Here is an 18,654-nt window from a genome sequence, read left to right on the forward strand (position 1 = left end):
CTTAATATCCTCTTCTAGCCCTACTTGCTACCATAAGAATAAAGTTAAAAAACCCCCAACAAACTCAAAAAAGCATGAAAAATTTAATAATATGGAGGGTTTGAAGATTTCTAGAGCAACTTGTTTCTTCTGTTTTCTTTTCCCTTTATCTCAAACACAGCGAACACTCTACAAGAAGCATAAGCTGTAGCATTCTGGATTCTTTCCTGCAGAGTCAGTAAGTCTGGGGAGTTGGGCAGATGGCTCTCGGTGTGGCCTCCCCATTCTCTTGTTTCTTCTTCTCTTATTAATAAAGGTTTTCCCAATGACTGGCCAAAGAGCCGGCAGACTTCCTGGGCCTTCTGCCGGGTGTTTCCAACGGCAGCAACGCAGACTTGACAGCTAGGAGGAAGAAGCAGCAGCACAACAATAATCAGGGCCAACTGAATTCCGAGTATTCCTGCCAAGCATTTATTTTATCTTACTTTTTAAAAGCCTCAGCTTTTGTAACTGCATAGATGTAAGCACATCACCTGCCCCCAGCTTCTGTGGGATAGCTTAGGAGTATCCCAGATGCTCCTAAACCACACTGGCCTGAGCTCCTGTCTAGATACCTTTGAGATACACTCTGATACCTGCAGAACCGTGAGCAGCAGCCAGCTGAGCTTGCTTCTTGGACCAGGCATAATTCTTTTGTTTAAAGAGGCAAAACCCAAACCAAGACTAAAATTCCCTCTGCCCCTCCAATGTCAACAGAAGCAGCACTTTGAATAGTCAACCTAAAATCTCAAGATTCCCAGCTTCAAAGTAGCGTGTTTTGATGCTGAGCAAGCACCACACATGGTTCTTTTCAGATCATGTCAGCAGCTAGAGTAATTGGAATTAGCAAGGGTACTCTGAATTACCAGCATCTGGTAACACACCTGTACCTTCACAAATAAACACAAATTAAATCTACACGTGCTGATGTAGTGACAAAAGTCAAATTCTGTTGACCCAGTATTCACAGTAGCTTATCCTTCCATTTATTACGTTCTCCTTTGCACACGGACACTGTCAAAAGAACAAGCTGTTATCTTTCAGGCTAACCATTAATTTCTAAGTTATGTTTGAAACAAATACTGAAATATTTGAACATAAATTTTAATAAGTATGAAGAAAACAATTCACTCCCACTACAAACAGGATAAATTATGTATTCTGTGTATTCCTATTAACTGTTATACAAGGCTGTACAATTTGTGGCATGAGTGAGAACTTACCGAAGGGTGTCCACAGCTTCTGGTGTATGGTAGAAATGGGGTGGACTGATGGTAACAGAGGTTCCTAACTTTTCAATGAGTAGATTGCAAACATTCTGCATTTTCCCAAAGTCACTGAATATGATACAGACCTGGGAGTGAACACAGACAGCACACAAATAAAGTTTTTTCATTTTCTCCCTAGGACTTAACACTTCTATATAAATCAGTATAAAGCCAGATATGGAAAAACTGAGTAAACATAATAGTCCTGTATATAACACCAAATTTATTTACTTAGAACACTTTTATATAGCCCTAGAGACTGTAATTAGGTTTGCAACAGAAAGTAGTTCATAAAATGGTTTAAAATTGAGGATTAAGAAATGCTCTTTTGTGAGGAAGTGTGGAGGAATGTGCTCTTTGGGACACATGGGACACATGACGGGTGCATCCCAGTTCTTCCCTTTTTTAGATTACTAGATGTTAATTATGCAGAAGTTCAAGCAAAATGTTGTAGAAAACATGGTGAAGGAAGGGAAATTACATTTTAATTCCAAGCATTAGGTTCAAGCAACCAAAATTATGAGAATAAACTATGGGTAGCCCAGTCCAGCTTAGAAGTGAGCTCAAAACCCTGCATTGGCTTAAGACTCACTTCAGTGCCTACAGAGAACTGGGCACTTCAGGCTTGGACTAAACCCAATTTAAACATCTAGCTATCTGTGGCTTTGGCAATGAGAAGCATTAAATACAGATGCATCAGGAATTCAAGTGCTTTCCTGAGTGCTGCAAAGCAAGCATCACTGTCAGCCCTAGACAGATTTAGAGCCCTACCACCTTTCTTGTGGGGAAGTGCCAATCCAGGTGCTGACTTTCCAGGCAGGAGCCACCCTTTTCCTGTAGCAGAGCACAGTCACCAGGAGTGAAGCAATGATGCTGAGCTGCTACAGCATTCCAGAATCAGAAATCCTGGCTCCCAAATCTTGGTTTTGGGAGAACTAAATCCCTTATGTTCACTTCCTAGTACAGTGCTCTTACCACCAAGTCAGACTCACCCTCTCTTTATTCCTGAGTTACTCCTCTCTTTTTGTACACCTTCAACAGGAGATGAATGAAAAAAGCTGTGGTAAAGAAAATTCTATTGCCAACCCCTGTGACATACAGTCAGCCATGTGACGGCGGCAGTGCATGCAGCCATCTATCCCAGTGAAGTTATATGGTACAGAAATCTAAGTTATGGCACTTCAGTTGCACTGCAGTAGCTTCCTGCATATACCATAGACTTACCTTGTGGAAAATGAGATAAAATTCAAGGCAGTGGAATCTCTTGGTGAGAGAGGAGGGGGTTACTTCATATACAGGGTAAGGCAAAAAATGGATATTGACAATTATCACAAAGTAACTACTGCACATGTTTTACTGCCCTCTGTAGCCTCGTGGTGCAGTACATGTAAGCTCATCCTGGCTTGAATCCTGGCACTGGCTCCATAGCTCTCCACACAACTGAGGCAAAGCTGGACTTAGAGCCTTAAAAACTGACCAATATGAAGTGTCAGGGCAATTCCATCTTCTACTTGGACAAAGGCTCATGCCTGTCCTCCACAACTGCACCAAGTCTGCATCTTCATCTCAGCTCTGCAGCCCCTATCTGTAACTCAGGGGCTGGATTGCTTTCTGCAAGGCACAGTATCAGTTTGAACAAAGATTGAAGATGAGACCAAATCTAGATTTCTCTCTTCAGTGGGAGTTCTTGCCGTACTTAAAAGCATGCATCCTTTTGTGCTGTTTTGCCAGAAAACTGTCATGTTGTATTTTGTGAAAAGTTGGAAGTCTCACTGTGAGGACTTGTCACAGTGTTTTCCAGATTGCTATCAGTGTTTATGAGATTAGTTCTCTCAAGGGGATGAAACAAAAGAATGATCAAACAAAAGAACTGCAAGTCTTAAGAGATAAGCTGCTCAGACTGGGGCAGTTTGGGCACTCAGGAACTTTATAGTTAAAATGAAACATTTACCCAGGTGCTCTCAGGGGCAGAAAACAACTGAGCAGTAACAGTGAATTTTGTTGGGTTTTCCCCATTAAAAAAATCAGCTGAAAATAAATTCCACTTACATTTGCAGGGGATACTTAAGCATTACAATGCAAAGCAGCATTTCCTTTCCTTCAATTATGATTAAAAGTGTGAAAAAGCAATACAAGGGTATGTAAAACCATTATGGACATTGCAAGGTTTGGATAAGCCTGCGAAGGACAAGAAGCTACAGGTTATAGGGAGGCGAGTAGATCAACAAATGTAGAAACCCAACATAGCACTCATCCCATGAGAGCATCATGCAATAAATGAACTATTACGATTTAGACACTATACAGCTTTGTTATCTCATACACAACTTCATTCTTCTGCATGGTTTCCTTTGTTATACCATGAATTAAAATTAATCTCCTTACAGTTGAAAGTGTGTCTTGTATTCTTGATTGTACCTTGAAAGAGCTATCTGGGAGTTGCTTCAGTCTTTTAAAGACTTACAGTAGATAACTGGTGAAAAGTTTGTAGAAGGAAACAATGCACAACTTCCATTTGTGTAAAACACAAATATAATGGCAAACTCTTCAGTACAAGAAGAAAGTAGAAGTTAGTTTTAAATTCATTTATATTGCTGAAGTATGCAAACACACTGATCAATGGAGCTCCATTGGTTTATGGAGCTACACTAATGAAACAAATACACAGATAAAGGGAGAAGCAAGGAAAAACTAATCTCTGCATAAAGAGCAACCGTACTGCTAGTTGAATGCACAGAGCAGCCCAAACATCAATACTGTGGCTAGATTTTTCAAGTTCTGACACTCAGGACCTAGGCAACCATGCAGCTCTTAAACAGCAATTACTCCTGGTCTGAGCTGCCTACAAATGAACACTAAATCCATGTAATTAACTTTCCACCTGCAATCTTTGTTGTATAAAAATGAATAGCAGAAGGGAGACGATTGGTGAAGTTATCACTGAAGACTGAAGTAAGCCTTAGCTTGTCATAATTTAATATGGTTTTATTAAGTTGTTAAAAAACATGGTGACTTAAGCTCTCATGATAGTAGGTGTCTACATTATGAAGTCACTCAGAGAACAACACTGATGCTTACCCTTTAAGTACCTTAAGACTCATTCTAAAAACCTCAAATTTGTTCTCCAAATTCTCAACTATTTCTGTATTTATTGGTGTTATTTAGATGAGAATATACCTGAAAGCAAGAAAACTAAACATGCTGAACTGTGGTTTAGGGGATTGTAAATAACAGCTCTATAGAACTAAGCTATCACTTTATTGCGGGCTTCCACGTTTTCTTCATAATAATCGGTAAGTTTGCTGGGTGGTCATTAAGTTTCATGGTCCAAAAAGATCTGCTGGCTGAAAATACATCATTTGCCTCAATGAATATCTCCAGCACAGCATTTATTTGTTACTATAGAACAAACACGCAAAACTATACTCTCTTGAGCTACTTCTGAAGTTAAATAGGACTATTCCCATGATATTTACGTTCACACAGCACTTTTTACCTGCAGGATTCCAAGTCAATTACCTAGGAAACAATTAGCTTTGCTTTACTTGCAGCAAGCTAATGGCAGAGTCGTGTCAGATAGACCAAAGTCCAGGTGCTGTTCAAGTGTGGCTTAAGCAGGTCTAGATTAGGGCTGCCATGCCGCTGTTGTCTGCTATCCACTCTTGTCCTCTGCCTTGCATTGCTTCCAGTTCAGGGAGCTAAAACAATGGAAAAAAATAAAAACTAATCTGGAAAAAGAAGAGCTGTTAGCTGGAGATGCTTTCTGAACTGACCTATCACCTGACTACCTAAGTACAACTCCTTGCAAGAAGTAGAGGGCAGGAAGGGCAGCGGGTGGAGGAGAGTGCAGAATCACGGGTTTGCTTACACTGACACAGAACAACAGCTGTAGAGCTCCAGAACCAAATATTCCTTTCTGTAGCATCGTGTAACACTTAAAAAGCAAGCATTCATCTGAGAAGACTTTTTTCTCTATTACAGTAGCAGAAAACAAGTTCCACACAAGACAGAAGACAGCAGCTGAAATCTGCTTTAGACTGCCATCCTCAATAGCTTTCTTTTGAATGTGTTGCCTTTACTGTAAAGAACACCTACTCCTCAGTATGAGGAAAGACAGGCTTTGCAGTCTGTCCTCCTTGATCCTTGAGATATTTCTTATTCTCTTTTTGTTAATACTTTTGGTTAGGTTGAATACGTACCTCTGCTTCCATTTGGTAAGTATTTTCTACTCTATTAAAATCCTCTGTTACAGTCATATTTTCTTCCTAAAACAAAGTACAAGAACAGGATCTTAAAAGACTGAAATAAAGCACCTGTTGGAAATGTATGCACATTGTGTCCTGTAAAGGTTGAACTGTTTTGGTTTATTACTTATGACTTTGCAACAGAAATACGGAATTTTCCATGCAGAACTCTTCAGTTAAAAACTACCTGCATGCTAAAGACTATTTAAATTATACAGCAGCTCTATAACACAATTTTACCACTTTTCACTTGAAGAGAACAACTAAGTCTTCAAAGTGACTGCTAGCTAGAAATGGTGTGTATCAAAGCGTGACTGTGAATTCACCTGGTTCAAAAATCTCGAAGCTTCAATTGCTTTCAGAAAGTTCGGATGTGAAAAGTGCATTTCAGGCCCCTATTTTAAGATCTTTTAACAGCAGTGGCTTGTAACAAGGTGATGAGAACAATGACCGAGCACTGGTTATTCTGGCAGAGTGATAACCTTTAAAAACTGTTCCACCAGCGACACTTTTGCATTCACAGCAGCAACATTATTCAACATAATGGCTGACAGAGCACTAGCAAATCCTCTGTGACTTACAAATAAGATACTGAGCTAAGGTACAGAAGAATTTTGTTTTCGGCTGAGTATGTGACAAGCTTGCTAGTGGTCTAACACTCACATTTCTTTCACACACTTGCTTTTTCAGTAAACAGTCTGGAGGAACAATTTATTGTGAAATTACTAGAACACAACAAAAAGCAAAGTTCAAAATTTAATTGTAAATATAACTTTGCATTTAATAGCCGGGAGTCATAGGGAAGCCGCTACTCAGCCTTCCAATAACTGAAAAAGTTTTACTTGCGAAATTTGTTTGCACAGGAGAACGATATTTGCTTTCAGTTTTGACTGACATTTCAAAAGATGCTTTGTGTCTGAATATTTCCTACGGAGGCTCAAATCTTCAAGTTTCTCCTGTAGCATGCATGCATAAGTTTATATAATGACATTAATCATGAGAAGCATTTTCCTTTTAAAATATCATATGGAAATTTGATCCATAATTACCATTGCACAGCAGCCTACAAGAAACAAATTTTGAAATGTCAATTTTTTGATTGACTGGCAGTATTCAAATCCAAGAACAACAGTCCTATTCTTGGATAATCTCTTCCAGTAAGGGCAAGGACCAGAGCCAGTTAGTCACTAAAAACTGTATTTCCCCTTTTATGCAGCTGGCTGTTGTTTGCTAAAGAGTGAACAAGTGAGTCCAGAACCAACAACTCATTTAACTTACCAAATGGAGCAAATGTTACTATTTATGATAGAATCCAATTACAACTGACAAGAAAGATTTTTTTTCTAGAGCCCTTACATATCTTACATAAATAACCACAGAGAAAAGCTTTCTTCTACAACTCATATTTCACAGAAATAACTATGCTGTAATAAAACGTTAGAAAATAAAAAATGCATTTGCATTCCCTTATCCCCACTCCTTAATCATCTTTTCTAAAAAGTCCTCTTTCGGGGTGAACAGGTTCGAGCTTCCAGTTTGGTTTTGCCCTCCACGAGGTTCCTTTGTATTTAAGGACAGTGCCATCCTGTGGCTCCAGGCGCTATTGCAAGATCAACTGAAGGATCATTTTGTGCCATCTATTAGAAAATTCCCCTCGCAGCTAATTTTTATCCCACCAGATTTGACAGTAGCTGTGAAATACGTGTTACTGAAGATAAATAGAAGAAACAATCACTGAAGTCATAACAAGGTGGCCTCCTGCGATACATCCCCTGTTAGATACTTTGTTCCTGTGTTGGACTAAGATATGGAAAAGACAGGTAGGTGATGACTGAATTTTAAGTTGGAATCAAAACTTCGACTGCATCAAAAGCAAAAGGCTTTTTTATTTTCCCCTACTGCTTATATCTATTGCTCATATTTTGGCAGAGGGCCTATCCATTTGGTTTCAATAGCCACAGGAAAAATAAGTTTTCACTGTGACTGAGGGAAAGCTACACTTTTGATGTGTCATGTATGCAGGACTTCTGCAATAACTTTCTCAATTTTCTAAATCTGTGGGCCAAAATCACAGTAGGAAAATTAAATGAATATAACATTATTGTTACATGATAACTCAATTACCCCAAAAGCCACTGAACAATTCTTAACAGAATAGCATTTGTATTCTGGTTATACAGCCTATTCTCCAAGCCAGCAGTGACATAAACCATCACTGCTGCAAATACTCTAAAAAACAAAACCGAAGAAGAGTCATTATCCCACTGAGCCTCTAACATCTAGTCTAGACCTGTGCTCTGCCTTGTATTTTCATTTTCAACAGAACAAAATCTTATATAGCCCTTCCTCCTACCAATCTGCTACATATTTATCTATTTCTGAACAATATTTTCTCCAAAGGACCACCGTGTCCATCCTCAAAACACCTGCTCTTTACAGGAATGACTGCTCCTTTATCCAGGAGGAGAACAAGGAGAAACCTAAATAGGTAAGTTCGCAAAAGCATGCTGCAAGGAAACAGCTGTGTAACAATACAGTATGAGAAAGCCCATCTGCAGATTAAGTTATGTGTTCTGCTCCTGTTACTGAGTTAAACAAAACTGTGAGACCTTGTCATTAAACACAAGACCGGCCTTAGTAAGGGGAAGTGTTTATAGTTTGGAAATATACGCTAAGGCACCCTTGTGGCAAGACGCTGCTGGGTGTAGCTATAAACAAAAAAATCTGCAGAAGCCTGGCAATACCTCTTAAAATTTACTCGTACATTTGCACTGATCTATTCAATATAACTTTACATTATGAAAAATAAACATATTTAAACAACCTAAAGTACTTTTGTTCTTAGTAATAAAGAAATGGTTATTGAGAGTCTTGATGCATGCTCGTATCTCAAAACATCATAGTGTCCCTGGGCAGGTAAGGATGATAAGCAGCTCTAGTCAGCACGTACCCCAGTTAGGCACTGGGTACCTGTGCTCCAGCCTCCCATCCCCTCACTCCCTCTGTTCTGTTTGGCATTAGTCGGACAGAACGACAGCCTAAAAATCTATGGTGAAGTTTCTGCTGCTTAATGTCCATTCAAGAAATAACTAAAGTATGTGGAACAGTTATTTTAAGACTGGTAAAAAGCAGATTTGTACTCAGCAAACGTAAAGATACGTTGGAGGTATTTCTTAAAATACATGGTAGTCTAAAAAAGGTGATGCCTTATGAAGGTTTATACATTTCTTATTCAAGGATATATTGAAATGGGAAGATTTTGTAACTGAGTGAGCAAAACTACAAAATCTTTCTTTTTTAACTGACTGACTGGATGTGCATCCATAGCTGTGACTCCTAAATAACGATTTCAAAATATGGAGGATATTGCACATATATCCAAGGATATATCCTAGTACAGACAAACTCTAAGCCAGAGCCCACTGGATATAGTTTGTGAGCTGGTTTGTTTGTTTTGTTCAGTAACACTCTGACTGGTACAACAAATACTACCACTGTTACTTTTAAACAAGATGGCCAGTGCCAATTATTAGATACAGCGATTAAAGAACACAAGTGTTATCTCTGCTCCCCAAATAAATGGTAGGTGGTAAATATAAAATCAGCTTGCTTCCAGAGAAAGGGAAAAAAATGCTGCTTTCGAGCAGCTGGGCTGAGTAAGAGAGATTGGATTCCCCATTGATTTTACTTTCCCTGCAGCCTTCAAAGCAGATTCTGTGCTCTGTAGTGCTGCATATACTTACAGCACTCTATAAATAAATGCCACTATGTGCATCTATTTCTGATTAAAATCCTGTGTAAATATATATGGAAATTAGGTGCTGCCCCTAGGCATCCTGACAAGCTGCTAATGCAAGCTCCTGCTGCTCCTGCTGCTGCAGAGGTTGAGCGCTTCTGATCTGGTTCCTCACAGGCTTACTACGATAGCAATAGCAAGGGTTAAGGAAATTGTTTTATGGATTAATTAAAATAAATACATAGAATAGCCATCTGATTTATAAAGAGGCCTTAGATAAGCTTGCAACAACTAGAACAGTATGGAAATTGCGAAGAGATATTAATTTTACAGTGGTCTAGAATGGTATTAGCTACAAGCGATGTTAGCAAATGTGGTTAAGAACAAATTGCCAGTAGTGAGAGTTGTTAGCAGAAAAGCTGCAAGGCAAATAAAAGCTCCAGCAGTTGAGTGATTTAAAATTGGATGGAACAAAGCACTAAAAATTATACCGCAGGGAACTACTCTGAAAAAAAACCCCAACTTCGTGTTGTTTTTCTTGGAGTTCCCTAGAGCTAACACTTTGCTAACACTGAGAAACCTACAACTTAAGTAGCATTCACAGTCCCCCAAGTAAATGGAAAGAACATTTTCATTCTCTAAAGCCTGGTACCTCTGAAACAACAAAAAGATTACTGTGAAAATATAATAATAAGGCACTGAATGCTCTCACAGTGTAAAAACAGTCACCTCTACACCTATGTTACACCACCACTGCCCACTTGCTTGCATTACATTTCTGAATCTGACTGCATGTACCCAAGTCTAACCACTGTCCTTATAGGCCCCCTTTAAGAACTGAAAGGCTGCTCTAAGGTCTCCCCAGAGCCTTCTCTTCTCCAGGCTGAACAACCACAACTCTCTCAGCCTTCCCTCACAGGAGGTGCTCCATCCCACCAGACTTTAAACTCCTATTAACTCACTTAATAGAAGCTGAAGGCATTCAACCTGCAAACCCGTACAAAAATGTACCATTTCTGACTGAAAAAGTCATTCTGATGGTAACAGAACTGTGCTTCCTGTGACAGACACGAACCCAGCCATGCGTTCCGGAAAAACGTATGGATCAGGTCTCTAGCCCACAGCAGCCTCCATCTCACCTTCTAGTCCCATAGCTCCAATATGACCTTTTTGTAAATCATGGGTCTTTTTTATTGCCTTCTTTATTCCTGAACAAATGCTTTATTTAGAAACACAAGAGACAATCACTGATAGCATCACTATCAGTTTAGTAAGAAAAGAGGAAATCCTATTTTGTTGGGGCACTGCACTCCAAATGCATACAGCATTGGAAATGTGAGCATTTTCACTGTAACACATCGCTGTTTAGGCCAACGAACTTACTCTCTTACATTGCGTTTACTAATCCTGTAACACCTGTAACTGCACTGTAACACCACACAGTACCACGATGCCCTTCTGTGGTCCTTTGTTTTTTTACATTAAATAGTTTGGTGTTGATGGCAAATTGTCATCTCCTTTTTCCCCAGCTGATATGTAAATACACTAAAAGGGCACAAACTTCCTGAGGAGCTTCACAAGTAAGTAACTTGCAAAAGCAACCACTTATTCCATCAAAGATCAGCTTTGTTCTGTTTTTAAAAAGAGCCCTAGGTGTGGGACACTATTTAAAAGCATTTTATAAAATCCAGAAACATGAGCAACATAATTGCTAGGACAAATATCACCCTTATGAGCATTTATAAAGCTTCAGAGCTTTATGGACAGAAAGCTTTACAGGCAAGACTATGCTTTTCTTTGTCACAAATTACTTCCTGAGGCCAAAAATCTTATTATGGTAAATGAAGCTTTTGAGTCTACAAAGGGGTTATGTCACTTTGACTGTCTTGACCACGTCTCGTGTTTTTTCATACCTCTCTACTTAAGTGGAATGACCAAAAGAGAGAGGAAAAAGCTCTGCAGGCATTTGTTGATAAGCTATGGCCATCACGTAGTTAGTTATACTGGCACTTACACACATGTACAGGTTATGTTGCTGTGTACCACTTTAACTGTTTCACGCGTATGCACATGAGGACTGCATTCATTGAATGGATTGGGTTGGAAAGGACCTTCAACATCATCTATTTCAGACCCCCTGCCAGGTGCAGGGACACCTTTCACTAGACGAGGCTGTTCAAAGCTCCATCGAAGGAGGCTAGTTTTCCCACGCCAAGCAAACGGCCTGTTGGAAGAGCCCGATGGCGACATTCCATCTTTTCTGCTGGGGCCGGCAAAGTTACCAGCTCCCAAGCACAGGCAGGCTTTCACAGCCGTCCCCCAGCGCACTCCTGAGACAGACGGCTGAAAGCTTCAAACCCCGTTACTGCTGCGCCTCCCGCCGGTCAGGCCGATGCAAGCACCGCTCCCGGGGCCCCTCAGCCGCCGCCTTTCCACTCAGGGCTGCCCCTGCTCCCGTCGTCGTCACGAAGACACCTTCACCGCACAGGCCGCCGAGCGTGGCAGCGGAGGCTGCGGAAGGCCTCGAGTGGACCCCGCAGCTAACCCGCCCGCTCCTCCCCTCGCCTCTCCCAGGGAAACCGCCCGCCCTCCAGAGCCCGCCGGCCGCCTCAGAGGGGCCCCCGCTCAGCCGCCGGCGCCTGCAAGAGGCGGAGGCCGGGGGGCGTCTCTCACCGGGACGCCGCGCTGGCGGGCGGCCTGGGCGATGTACTCCAGCCGGCGGGTCACGCTGCTCCGCGCCGCCCCGGCTGCCTCCTTCCGGCTGCTCAGGCGCACCGACACCCGCGCCCGGTCCGGGCCGGCGCTCAGCTCCGCGCTGCCGCTCACGTGCACCTCCCGCCCGGGCGGAGCCGGGGCTCCGCCGCGTCCCGTCTGGGCCGGGGTTAGAGGAGTCGGAGCTCGGGCCGGGACGAGCTCGGCGAAGACGCGGGAGGGGGCCTGCGCGGGCAGCGCCATGGCGGCGGAGCCCCCTCCCCTCACAGCGGCGCCATGGCAACCAACGCCAGCGCGCCAGCTGCACCCTGGGAGCAGACCCACGTGACACCCTCACGCCTGCTCACTACCGCCGCCACGCGGCCGCGGCGCGCTGCCACCCGGCCATCGCCAGAGCGAGGCTCGCTCCTCACCCGCCATGGCGGGTACCCGGGAGGGAGCTGTGACGGTGGCCGGGGGAGGGCGGCGCAGGCCGGTCTGCAGCCGGTAGGCAGGCTCTACCAGGGAACGTGAAGGTGCACATACTCCGAGGAAAAGCTGTCGTGTTTCTGCCATTTTGGCCCTTTTACCGTATTTTTTTCCGAGCATATTAATGTGTGGAGCAACCTGAGTGTGAGAAGGACTTGTGGAGAAAGGGCCGTGGTCACTGTCTGTGGAGGGAAGACTGGGATGTGCTGCAGCGCATCCTTGGCTGGTGGCATGACCTAGGCAGAGGTGATTAAAAACCATTCTAGTGTCAGTGCTGCTGGTTGGTTGTGGAAGGGTCTAGCAGCACACATGCTGGCCTTGCTAATGTCTCCTGTCCTGGTCCTGCTAATGCTGCCTTCCTCTCCTTAGGAAAGGCAGAGAAGTGCAGTTTGCCTCCTCAGAGAACTACAGAATGATTGAGGTGGGAGGAGACCTCTTGGGAGGGGGTCCAGCCCCTGGCCCAAGCAGGGTCAGCCAGAGGAGGTTGCCCAGGACAATATCCAGTTGGGTTTTGGGTATTTCAAAGCAGAGATGCCCTAGAACCAATCTAGCCAGTCCATGCTAGCGTTTGGCTAGGTAAAAGGTAATGAAGGTAAAAATAAAGGTAATAATAATAAAAAATAAAGGTAAAAATAAAGTTTTCTTATGTTCACAAGGTGTTTCATGTGCTTTAATCTGCTTCCTGTCTGGTCATTGGGCACCACTAAGAAGAGCTTGGCTCCCATTGAGCATTTGCATATGTTAAGATCTCCCTTAGCCATCTCTTCTCCAGGCTATACAGTCCCAGGTCTTTCAGCCCTTCCTCATGGGAGAAGTGCTCCAATCTCTTAATCATCTCTATGCTCTCTTGTTGGACTCTCTCCAGTATTTCCTTATTTCCCCTGCACTGAGGAACCCATAACTGAACACAGTGTTCCAGGTGTGTGTCAGCAGTGCTAACACCTCCCTTGACCTGCTGGCAGTGCTTCTCCTAATCAGTCCAGGATGCTGTTGGACTGCTTTGCCATGCAGGTGCATGATCCGCTTGTTGTGCACTGAGACCCCCAAGTCGTTTTCAGCTTTCCAGCCAGTCAGGCCCCAGCTTGCACTGGTGCATGGGCCTGTTGCTCCCCAGGTGCAGGATTTGTCATTTCCCTTTGCTAAGCTTCATGAGAGGCCTCTTGGCTCAGTTCTCCAGCATGTGCAAATGACTATGAAATGACTAGCTTAGTGACTAGCTCTGTATGTCTGGTCTCATTCACATAAGAGTTTTTGGGAAAGACTCCATTAATGTCATTCCTGTTTACATTTGTGGTACATGGTGTTTTGATTACCTGAAACCTGGAATCTGGTACAGGGTCCGGAAGCTGACAGTACTGTGTGTTTATACAAGATCTTGCAGCCTTCAGAATTCACACAGCAAACGTTAGAAAGTCTGCATGACGTGATGCAGGTAAACACTCCTAGGTAAAAACATGACATGCAAAGACATCAGGACCTGATCATACAAGTTAGGTGCAGAACCCTCAGAGGTGGCGGGAAAGAGAAATATTAAGGGAATAGAATCTCTGTCTTTTATACCCATCATTAATCTGCTTGGTATGGTGTGTGTTTCATGTCCCATCATTAGGGAACTTCTCTACAAACTTCCTTTCCAGTCATTAATATCGGATCTGCTTTAAGAGGTATCAGTGACTTTTGTATGCCTTCTGACTTTTTGAGTCTTCTGCCTTTGAACCTGTTTTTCTCTCAGATTTGCTGAACACTTAAAGCTTCAAATGGAATGGATTGAACCTGTTAAGTATTTGTTACCCCTGGAGATGACACTCCATGTTTCTCAGCATGAATAACTAAAAGTAGAGACACCTAAAATTTTGAGTGTAACTGACTTAGATCAAAGTCATATGACAAGACAGGAAGAAGCTTGTAACAGAATCCAGAAATATTGGTGCCTAGTCGTTTAACGTAATTCAAGAGCTTACATGAACAAATTCTAGGCACTGATGACTTTAAGAAAAACATAAAAGGAAAGTGAGTACAGAAGGAATTATAAATGTATATTGTTCAGAGATACATTCTTTCATTAAATAGGGAATTAAAACTTTTGAAGGTAGTTTGTCACAACAGTACTTCTTTTTTTGTTTAGCCAAGATGTTTGTAGAGGATTTACTTTAATATGTAGTGGTATCACTGTACACACTCTAAGTATTGAATGCTGCTTTATCATGCAGTCATCAATAAGCTTTTAAAGAAGTGTAAAGAAGAGATTTTACTTTTTATGAAAGCTTATAACAAATGAGATCTGTTGGAGTAGTTGCATGCATATACGTAGATGTGCAGTGAAATCTCATGAGTTATGCACTTCGTAATTCGATGCTGTACGATCTTTAACTTTCTGGGAACGCAGGGTGTCTTGTAGAATTATTCCAAACAGGTATCATAATTAAGAGCTTAACTAGATGAATCCTAGAAGAACTTTTCTAAGGCCAGTTATAAAATGACCTTAGACGCAAATTAATCAATGGAAAAATACTTTTCTTTGAAACAGGGTCAAGCATTATTGAATGGCTAGCATGCACTAGAAGAAACCCCATGCACTAAGGATAAGTTAATAAATATAGCCACATTTTTAATTTGCACTCCTCAAGGGCACTTTGTAAAGATCCAGTTTAAGTATATTGAGTCTGTCACTCAGAATTTGAATATAAAGCCAGATCTGTGGATAATAAGCTTTTTCTGACTTAGAATTTGAGTAGGAGGCGTTTTTGAAAATGATGGATTAAACTGTTGTTTCAGAATTGGAAAAGCTAATTTAATTGTGAATATCATTCTGCTAACTTATGGTTGAATTAAAAAATTGAAAACTTAACTACAGACTATGAAGACATGGAGAAGGTGCTAAATTGTGTGTGGGATTTGTTTTTTTCCTTAGGAAACAGATGGTTTCATGTTTGGATCTATTTCTGTATGGTAGCAGTGAAGTGCTACATTGCTTATGACTTTCTGCAACAGAGCTGGATTTATTTAATGAGGTAAGATTTTTGAGGTTTGGAATGCCTGTGACAAGGAAATCTCTTGTTAAAGCTGCTGCCAAATGCTTTTTTTGTGAAAGGACAGTTTGCACTAGCCATGTGCACTCCTGTCTTTCTGTCATGTGTCTCAGATGCTGGCTTACTGTACTGTAAACCATTCAATGAATGGAGGCCCTACGCCAGTTATATCTATGTCTTAATTGGTTATTCCTTGCAATGTTTTTATGCAAGGTTTGTCAGTCACCCGCTTCTTACATGGCATTGACAATCACTCAGTAAGCCAGATTTGTTACCTTTTCAAAACCATATGAGAGTCAAAATTGAGAAGGTTAATTCTAAGCAAATAGAATATTCTTTTTCAAAATTTGAAATTAATTTGTCAGAGGTCTAAATTACTGAATTCTTAACTAAATAATGACCGCTAAAGAGTTCCAAACTTTTGTTTGAGAATGGTTTATCTTTTAAGAAGAAACACTTTTTGAAGAAAGAGAGGACAAAATTTCTTGCCCTGCTCCTGCTGGTGTTTTATTTCCAAGATCAAAATTTAGTGGATAAGCTGGATCTGATGCAGAACTTAAGTGCTTTCTATGAAATCTCCTATTTTAAAGAAATGCATGTCCTCAATTCCTTCATGGACTAATGAAAATAACTGAGACTTACTGAGGAACTTGAGCGGAACATATTAGGGCTCACAGGAGGTGGGACTGGTGTGAATTTTTAAGCCAAACAAAGTTTTTTCCTATAACAAGATAGAGAGGTCTATAGAGAAAGAGACGTGTCCCCAGTCTTCTCACTCTGACCTTGCCTACACAATTTCCAGGGGTTGTTAACAATTTCTGTAGCTCATGAGGTTGCTCAGTGAGTCTATGCTATAGATGTCACTTACTGGAAGACACACCTCTATGAGTAGAATCTGTAGCCCAAGTACAGGACGTGGCAGCATTGCTAGAAAATATAAATGGATTTGTCACATTTTTACTTTCTTTTAAACAGCTCAGCATCTCACAGATTCAGAAAAGACATCTGTCATTTCCTTTCCTCCCAGACTTCCTACCAAATAGTGATTTGTCAAGACAAAGTGATTTTAGAAGTAGCTCCATACAACACAACTGACTCAGGCTGTGCTTAGATGTGATCTGATTTTTTCTAGTTTTAAGTTGGTTCTGTTAATAAAAGTGGAGATTTCGTTACTCTGTTTTTCTAAGTCAACTTTAACGTGCAATGTGAGCAATGAAATTGTTCTCTGGCTGTAGCTAGCCATTGATGTCAATTTAGTCTACTGGTCCAAAGCCCACAGTACAAAAACACATCAGAACATCATTACTGATGATTTCTGTAAAACTGTAAGGAACTTAATAGAGTTGCTACTGAAATCAGTTAAGACACTGTGATTGTCTTTGGTTGCAACTGCATGAAGCCCTAAATCATGGAACATACTGATATTAATAAAGCTGTCAGAGAGAAAGTTAGGTTAAGACTAATATAAATATGATTTACATCTGTTCTCTGTGGTAGATGTCACTGAAAAGTCTCCTGTTCTGTGCTCAGTAGTATCTAAAAGTGAAAAAAGACACAGTCATTGTTCAAGGGTATTAACATTATGGAAGTTCATCAGGGGCATTAGTGATAGGACAAGGGGTAATGGGTTCAAACATAAACAGGGGAGATTTAGATTAGATAAGAGGAAGAAATTCCTTACTGTGAGAGTGTGAGGTACTGGAACAGTTCACCCAAGGAAGCTGTGAATGCTCCATCTCTGGCAGTGTTCAAGGCCAGGTTGGATGGAGCCTTGAGCAACCTGGTCGAGTGGGAGGTCTCCTTGCCCGTGGCAGTGGGGTTGGAACTGAATGATCTTTAAGTCCTTTCCGACCCTAACTATTCTGTGATTCTGTGATAGGCTAAATGACTCCTCGAAGCAGTCTTCAGTGTTGCATTTGTGAGGAAATGGCCTGGAATTATTCTTTGTAAGCAATAAATCCTATTTATAATAAGATAAATATTATAAATCTTGCAAAAAATTTATGTGTCAAAAGCAATATTTAAAAAATAAATTATAAATGAATTCATACCTTAAAGATGGTAATCCTGCAGAATCTGGTAATTAAAAGTGTGATTTAAGATACTATAAGTAGTTCAATTAAAATTTATATGCCTAACAATTTTAATATCAAGTCTTCATTTGATGCTATTTAAAACGTCATCTGAGCTTTCATGAGTTGTGGAAGGAAATAATACATAATTTCTCATGTCTGAAATTTCATATTTTCATAGAAGTTCACAATAATTGTGAATGAACATACGCATATACTTCTCATATATAAGCACTGCTGAACATCTTAATGTTACTGCCCACAAATACTCCTTTTTAGCAAAACAGTGTAATTTCACCACTGGGAACCTGGCAGTTACAGAAATTACATGTTCAGCAGGAGCACTTTAAATGAGCTTTGTGGAGGCAACCCTATAATTGGGGAGAATTACAGAATGCTGGATTTTAAGACCAAAAGAAATCCCTCTGTTGTGACCTCTCTAAGAGGCCATACAACTTTCAGAAGTTTAGAAGTGAGCTGACAACTTTTAGAAAGCTGTGTAATCTTGATGGAAAGTTCTTAATATTACTGAAGGCCTCGTACTGTTCGTGGGCAGATACTTGTTGATTATTTTGCTTGCTAAAGAAACCCCAGGGGAAATTATATGCCACCTAGATTAACAGAAAAATGCAGATTAGAAGAGGCTAGAAATTAACAAGTCTATTCTTTTTCAAGCAGTCCTTGGTGGATTTTAGGCTATCCACTTCTAAAAAGTCCTTCTGATACTAGGAGTTTTTTTCACTTCCTTGTGCCTTAGCTGTTCTCAACTGGCTCCTACTTGCTTATATCCTTTTTGTCAAATAGTCAAGGAATGCACTGGTTCAGCACTTAATTGTAATCAGCAACAACGAAGAAACACTGCTGTAAGAGGCTTTGGTTACCCTCTTTCCACAAGCACAGTTACTTAATTTCAGACAAGGTTCCTTGTGCACTATCTCTTTGTATTCCCTCTCTCACAACTTATTGCAGAGACCTTTGTCACAGCTTCAAAATGCAAAGGAAAGGAGTTTTTATCCCAAGTGGGTTTGTTCTGGGGCTCAGTTCTTAAACTCTGTTTTTTGCTCCTGGGTATGGTCTGATATGTCAACAAGCCTCAAATTCGTAAGT

The 18,654-nt window shown here is 41.1% G+C and overlaps 1 protein-coding gene across 2 annotated transcripts; it reads right to left on the reverse strand.

Moving 5' to 3' along the window:
• Positions 1-64: 64 nt before the first annotated feature.
• Positions 65-12,287, reverse strand: IRAK1BP1 (interleukin 1 receptor associated kinase 1 binding protein 1). Of its 2 annotated transcripts, XM_065681386.1 has the most exons (4): positions 11,940-12,287; positions 5,486-5,551; positions 1,242-1,372; positions 65-381 (listed from the first exon to the last, which is right to left on the reverse strand). In XM_065681386.1, exons 1-4 carry the CDS (start codon positions 12,219-12,221, stop codon positions 111-113), a joined length of 750 nt encoding a protein of 249 aa, XP_065537458.1. In that variant the 5' UTR covers positions 12,222-12,287; the 3' UTR covers positions 65-110. The 2 variants fall into 2 exon arrangements, with proteins under 2 accessions (XP_065537458.1, XP_065537459.1); XM_065681387.1 differs by lacking the exon at positions 5,486-5,551.
• Between the last annotated feature and the right edge of the window lie 6,367 nt (positions 12,288-18,654).

Source organism: Lathamus discolor, chromosome 5, assembly GCF_037157495.1.
Source record: "Lathamus discolor isolate bLatDis1 chromosome 5, bLatDis1.hap1, whole genome shotgun sequence".
Taxonomy (NCBI): domain Eukaryota; kingdom Metazoa; phylum Chordata; class Aves; order Psittaciformes; family Psittacidae; genus Lathamus; species Lathamus discolor.